Consider the following 6495-nt stretch of genomic DNA (forward strand, 5'->3'; position numbering starts at 1 on the left):
AAGCGGGTCACGCCCCATATAAGGCTTAGTCACACACACAAAAATGTGTCATCCGCTTTAGCGTGACTCAGTCACGCTATCATGACTAGCATGGCTCGACTTCCCACATTAATGCCATGTATAGATGAGTTTTTTTTTTGTTAGTGTGGTTGCTCAAATCATACCGGCCATATTCGTTGGGAGGAATTTAGATAAATCTGTAGAAATTTGTGAGAGGATAAACAGTGTTTTTCATCCCGCACAGTGAAATTCGGCTGGTTAACGAGCCCACTGTTGTGATGTGATTTTATATATTTGTCATGGTATAAGTATATTAAAGTGTCCAAAAGAGCTGTTTACTGAAATTATAGTACACTACGTGTTTTGTTTTTTTAAATAGATTTTTGGGGTTAAAAAAATCCTTACCTTGGTACGAGTAGTTAACCACTCGCTAGCAAGGCCCTCCGGGCCCCTGCATTTTGTTCTCTCGTCTCCCTATCCTACGCGGTCGCTCACTTTTTCTCTCTCGCCTCCCGTTCCCCCCGCGTGCGCTCTCTCCCCCTCCTTCTCTTCTCTTGTGAGGAGTCAGGACGACTGGGGCGACCGACGCCGCCGCCGCCGCCCTACGCCAGGTGCCCAGGTCGTTGTCGGTCCCTTCGCCAGCTCTTTGGGCCCTTCGCCGGCGACGAGCACCCACCAGGTACGCCTACCCCGTCTCATCCCCTAACTAAAGCTATCTGCATTCGGATCTGATCTAGTTATAAGTGTAGTATCCATCTAGTATTTTCCTAACTTCGATTTTCCTTTACTGGTCCGCCCCTCGTTATGTGGCTGGATCTGGTGCTGGTTTTTGGATCTGGGAATGGTGCCATTGCTTCGTCTGCGTGGGGTGTGATTCCTCTCATGGCGGGGCTGGGGAGATTGTTCATCTCAGTTCAGTTCGTGTGTAGGATTTGTGCTCCTTCTACTTTGTTCTTAGATTTTTTAGCTCCGGGTTGATGCTAAGGCATAGTGAAATCGGGCTTTGTGCGAGTGGTACAATTTTTTTGAGAGGTGGTGGGGCCCTGAGTGCGGGCTGTAGGTTGTGCATGTGCTGGCGCTATTGCTTCATGTTGAAATTATGTTGGCATGTACCTGTCAAGTTCTTTGCCGAAGCTTTAAGCTATACTCGTGATCTGATGGTGTCGGACTGTCGGTGGCGTGGTGGTTGTTTAATCCGCTGCCCGTACTGGTCGAAATCATTTGGTAGGCACAGTTTGCTCTTACGTGGGATGCACTTTGTGACGCTGATGTAACCGTCGCTATCAGTTTTTTTCTTGGGGTATTTAGTTCTTTGATTTGACTGTGGTCAGGATCGCTACTGGCGCCACCTCCACAAATTCTGCCTGTTTTGAGGCGTTTGTCTGTACTCTTTAGCTCTTTAGCTCTTTAGGTTATTTTGGTCAGAAATGGGTCTTACTTTATCGCAATGATGCGCGTTACACCATATTCGTTGCTGAAACCTGAAATGGTGCTGCCAAAGCAACAGGTTTACCTCAATGAGTGTTTGCTGTGTCTACTTGTGTTTGGGCTATATTTTGTTCCATGGAATTAAGTTTTTGCAGTTCGGGTGCGTAACCCTGACAGTTGTGTTTGGCTAACACACATGCACACACCCCTTTTCCTATTGTTAGCCTAGTTAACCCCCCCAAACTTAGCCAGACAGTATTTAGGCCAAAGCAGCAAAGCCTATTTAAGATAATCCAGCTTGTCGTAACCCGGAGCTAAATGCAGAGGATTTCAGCATGAGAATCTTCAATTTGCCTGCGCACAAACAGAAGCGCTACTCTGCTAATGCTAAGTATTTGCTCTTTGTTGTAAACATGGTAACAATTTAGTCTAGCTGCTCTATATAGTTTCTATTTCCTAACCAGTGGGAATTTTTTTTGGAAGTATTCGTGCCAGCCAGTTTTATGTTACTATGTAAATGCTAATGCTAACGCCCATCGCTTTACGTTACTATTGTAACTGGTAACGCCCATCTATTAGTTAATTTATACTTATTGAACCATCTCTGCTGTGCAATCAGCTGATTTGCACCTTGCATTGCATGGTAGAACACTATGAAAAGCTTCTTCCTCTATTATTGCTTTGATTCTTGCAAATCTTTGTCAGGGTGATACTTTTGTTCTCAACCTTTTTTCTGTGCTGTTTGTTTTAAAGCTGTTCCATCTGGATGTCCCGGGTTCAAGTCGCGGTCTCCTCGCATTGCACAGGCGAGGGTAAGGCTTGCCACTGACACCCTTCCCCAGACCCCGCATAGAGCGGGAGCTCTATGCACTAGGTACGCCCATCTGGATGTCATCTGCTGAATCTGTTGCGCATACCCTTTTTTTCTCTGGATCAGTGATATGATCAAGTTTCTCTTGTTTTCATCTTTCAGTTGCTGATGCAAGGCTTTCACAAGTTTAACAGTCTCACTTGACGCAAAAGCAACACAATCAATCGAAAGGTTTAGACAGTCATTTTAGAGCATGGGTTCACGGTTTCCATCCCACCAGCTAAGCAATGGCTTGTATGTCTCGGGCCGACCTGAGCAACCTAAAGAGAAGGCCCCAGTCATTTGCTCCTCGGCTATGCCATACACTGGTGGGGACATAAAGAAATCTGGAGAGCTTGGAAAGATGTTTGATCTCCACAGAAAATCTGGTCCATTGGGTAATCAACCTTCAAGGAATACTTCCTTCGGTGCTGCTGCCAACAACTCTGGACCAGTTTCTAATGCTGTCGGTCGCTCCAACTACTCTGGTTCTATTTCGTCTGCAGTTCCTGGTACTGGAGGATCTTCTAGAACAAAATCTAATTCTGGACCTCTCAATAAGCATGGAGAACCAACAAAGAGGTCATCTGGCCCCCAATCTGGTGGATTAACCCCAATGGTCCGTCAGAACTCTGGCCCTCTGCCTCCTGTGCTACCTACAACTGGGCTAATCACATCAGGTCCTATCACCTCTGGTCAGTTGAATTCATCTAGTGCTCAACGGAAAGTATCAGGCCCTCTTGATTCTAGTGTATCAATGAAGATGCGTACCACCTCTTTTGCACACAACCCAGCTGTCACAAATCTCAATGTGGGAGATGGTTACTCGATTAAGGGCAGCATTCCGACCACAATAATCTGGCTGGTCGCGTTGCTCTTTTTGGTTGGGTTCGTAGCTGGTGGCTTCATTCTCGCTGCTATTCATAATCCGATCTTGCTTATAGTCGTGGTGGTGATATTTGGTTTTGTTGCTGCACTGGTGACCTGGAACATCTGCTGGGGAACAAAAGGTGTGATCGGGTTTATCAGTCGCTATCCTGATGCAGACCTTAGAACCGCAAAAGATGGAGAGTATGTGAAGGTTACTGGGGTATGTGACTGATCTCTTTGTTGTAATGTACTAATGTTATTCAGTTATTCTTCGTATTAATCCTCTAGTGTTTTCTATGCACTTCTGCTGTTATCTTATGTTTGTATGCTTATGTTAGAATTTATCCTCAAAGTAAACTGTTTCTAGGTAGCATTGCAAAAATAAATTCTACATAATCTGATGAGTCTGGTAATCTTTTTGCATTTGCATTTCTGGCTGGTTCTGTTGCACCATGCTTCTAAACTGCCTGCTAACTATATTTTGATGTAATTTCACTGCCTTTTTCAACACTAAGTATTTTGATATAGGTATAAGGTAAATTATGTACACTGTACAGGTAGGTTTCATTTTAAAAAAAAGATAATTTGGATGCAGAGAACACAGAAAATTTACTTCACTCAAGCAGGTTTTATGGCTGTCAGTAAGAAAATAACCTTATTTATATACCTAAATATTGCTCCCTGTACATGGACTAGTAAATGATGTAGCATCATGTTATGAGTTTTCCCATGCAGTGATTTTTCTACTTATAGTTAAAGACATTGGCTTTAAGCACCCGCATTTTTGTGTATCATTAACAACAGCTAGTCCTCACCTAGTATACTGAACTTTGCAGGTTGTTACATGTGGAAATCTGCCCCTTGAGTCCTCATTCCAACGGGTGCCGCGATGTGTTTACACTTCAACTTGCTTGTATGAGTATAGGGGTTGGGATTCGAAAGCTGCTAACACTACGCATCGCCGATTTACTTGGGGTCTCAGGTCAATGGAGGTGAGTTTGGTTGGAATACAAGCATGTCATGGAAGAATGCCTGACTCTTGCAATGCAGCTCTTTTCACCTTAATCATTTCTCACGTTTGTTTTCTTCCTGTGCAATATTGGTAGCGACATGCAGTGGACTTCTACATCTCTGATTTCCAGTCTGGACTGCGAGCATTAGTCAGGACAGGATCTGGTGCACGCGTAAACCCATATGTGGACGAATCTGTTGTTATTGACATAAACCCAGACAACAAGGACATGTTGCCTGAATTCCTGAGGTGGCTCCGTGGAAGGAATCTCTCGAGTGATGATCGGATTATGCGCCTTAAAGAAGGGTACTCTTTCTTCCTTCATTTGCTTTCTCCTAGGCACAGCTTATTTTGTGATAACTATCAAGTCCATTTGACACGGCCATTGGGGGCTGCAGATATATCAAGGAGGGCAGCACTGTGAGTGTGATGGGTGTTGTCCAAAGGAATGAGAACGTGCTGATGATCGTTCCTCCAGCTGAACCCATCTCCACTGGCTGCCAATGGGCCAAGTGCATCCTCCCGGCCAGCCTCGAGGGCCTGGTCCTGAGATGCGAAGACACATCTGACCTGGATGTGATACCAGTCTAGCTAGAGGGATTGGTTCTGGCGATCCTCTGGTGCGGAGAAAGAGAAAAAAAAAGGATGCGTTGACTTTTGATTTGGTTTCTGTGGGTTGTTAGGGTTGGAAGAATGTGCAAATGCAGGGTGTGATTATGGGCTAAGTAAGTACAATATCAGTGGTCGGTCAGTTACCTGGAGCTTGGTCGTATAGTATATTATATGTAATTTTCTCTTATCTTTTTTGGTTGAGCCATGGATGGTGCTTGTAACAAGGATGGCTTGATGTCAGTACTACCTACCCTACCATGGAGCCTGTTTGGAGATTCAGTGGTTTCCAGTTCATACTATTATGTTCCTGTTTTTGTTGTAGGGTTCCAGCAATGTCTTGAATCTTGCAATTTCCTTTTGTACCCAGATCTCCATAGAAATCGCAAACCTGCACATGGCAAGTCAATGTAATCGATTCCTATCCGTGTTGATGTGTTTCTTTCCGCAGCCTACCAGGGGACAGAATCTATTGCCGTGGGTTTGTTGACATGCTGCTCACATGGTGTTACATGTACGTAGGCTATGGTAGCCGCGCATCTGCAAATGACGCGTTTGGTGTGTGTATGTAAAGAGAAGGGGTGTTCGCCCGATTCGCTTCACCCCTCTCCATTTTGACAGGGCACAAGCACGGTCGTCACATCCATACCGACCGGCCGGTGTGCCACACTGTCAACGTTAGGTCAGTGGTTAGCAACACAAGCTGCAGTGCATTACCGTTGGACAGGAATTAGGAAACAACCGGGGGTTGCCGGGGAACCTTATTAGCTGGTAGTCTGTCACAATCTTGTGCCGCTGTAGCATCACTCGCTCGCTGTCACCATCTACCGACCACAACCACAAGTCCAACTTACAAGGCAAGTCTCGACGAATCTCGCATCATAAATAAACGACGTGCAAACGGTATATTTTACTTACCGACGGAAAGCGACACGATGTGACGCAACTGCTACTCGTGGAGCATGTCAAGTCGTTCAAATGAAATCTTACACCAGCAGCAACAAGCTACGCAATCATCAAATTTTTGTCAGATTCAGATGTATGATTAAGCAACAACGAGAGTTGAGGAATCATTTAGATCCTCGCTTCTTGTTTTTTTAGTTAAATGCATCATTGGCCTATTAACTTTTGCTTATGTTTTACTTAGGTCTGTCAACTATAAAAGTAGTTTTTTTGGGTTTATAAACTTTTTAAGTGATGCACCTCTAGTTCATAGCCCTTCATTTCTATTTTTAATCTGATGTGGCTGTCCACGTGGCGCTGACCTGTCTTTGGAGTGAGCCGTAGCTCACGTGACGGGAGGGAAATCAGGTGGAAGGTGCACGCGTGCCCTTGCCCTGGTGGCCTTCCTCCCGCTCTGCGTGTTCGTCGGCGCCGCACTCTCGGCGACAGCGCTGCCCATGCTTGCCTATAGCTCATGCCGGGAGGCGAGATGGCCATGGTAGCGTTGGGAGGCCGCCTTCGTGGCGCTCATGCCGTCGGGGTGCCGCAGCTCGTGAGGGCGGAGTCTGGCGAGCACGGAGGCAAGGGCACTCGCGGGCGGAGCAGTCACCGCGCCTGCGAGCAGAACGCTGCCCACGACGGCGCCGGGGGAGGCCAGCGCACCGGCGCGCTCGGGATCCAAGCAGCGCGCCAGGCGCGCCATGAGCTGGCGTAGCGAGCACGGCATGAGCAGAGGTGAAATTTTTGTATTTTGGTCTCTTTTGAAAACATTTTTTAAAAAAAG

General features: G+C 46.1%; 1 protein-coding gene across 2 annotated transcripts; it reads left to right on the forward strand.

Moving 5' to 3' along the window:
• Positions 1 to 485: 485 nt before the first annotated feature.
• LOC136501061 (uncharacterized membrane protein At1g16860-like) lies at positions 486 to 5201 on the forward strand. 2 transcript variants are annotated; one of them, XM_066496548.1, is made up of 6 exons: positions 486 to 679; positions 2182 to 2302; positions 2402 to 3368; positions 3985 to 4140; positions 4255 to 4466; positions 4559 to 5201. In XM_066496548.1, exons 3-6 carry the CDS (start codon positions 2493 to 2495, stop codon positions 4749 to 4751), a joined length of 1437 nt encoding a protein of 478 aa, XP_066352645.1. In that variant the 5' UTR covers positions 486 to 679; positions 2182 to 2302; positions 2402 to 2492; the 3' UTR covers positions 4752 to 5201. The 2 variants fall into 2 exon arrangements, with proteins under 2 accessions (XP_066352645.1, XP_066352646.1); XM_066496549.1 differs by lacking the exon at positions 2182 to 2302.
• The last annotated feature ends 1294 nt before the right edge of the window (positions 5202 to 6495 follow it).

The sequence above is a fragment of the Miscanthus floridulus genome, chromosome 13, assembly GCF_019320115.1.
Source record: "Miscanthus floridulus cultivar M001 chromosome 13, ASM1932011v1, whole genome shotgun sequence".
Classification (NCBI taxonomy): Eukaryota; Viridiplantae; Streptophyta; class Magnoliopsida; order Poales; family Poaceae; genus Miscanthus; species Miscanthus floridulus.

Coding starts and splice junctions, on each gene's coding strand:
- LOC136501061 (XM_066496548.1), top strand. CDS start 2,493: ATGGGTTCACGGTTTCCATCCCACCAGCTAAGCAATGGCTTGTATGTC. Junction 3,369..3,984: donor AGTATGTGAAGGTTACTGGG/GTATGTGACTGA, acceptor TGAACTTTGCAG/GTTGTTACATGTGGAAATCT. Junction 4,141..4,254: donor GGGGTCTCAGGTCAATGGAG/GTGAGTTTGGTT, acceptor CAATATTGGTAG/CGACATGCAGTGGACTTCTA.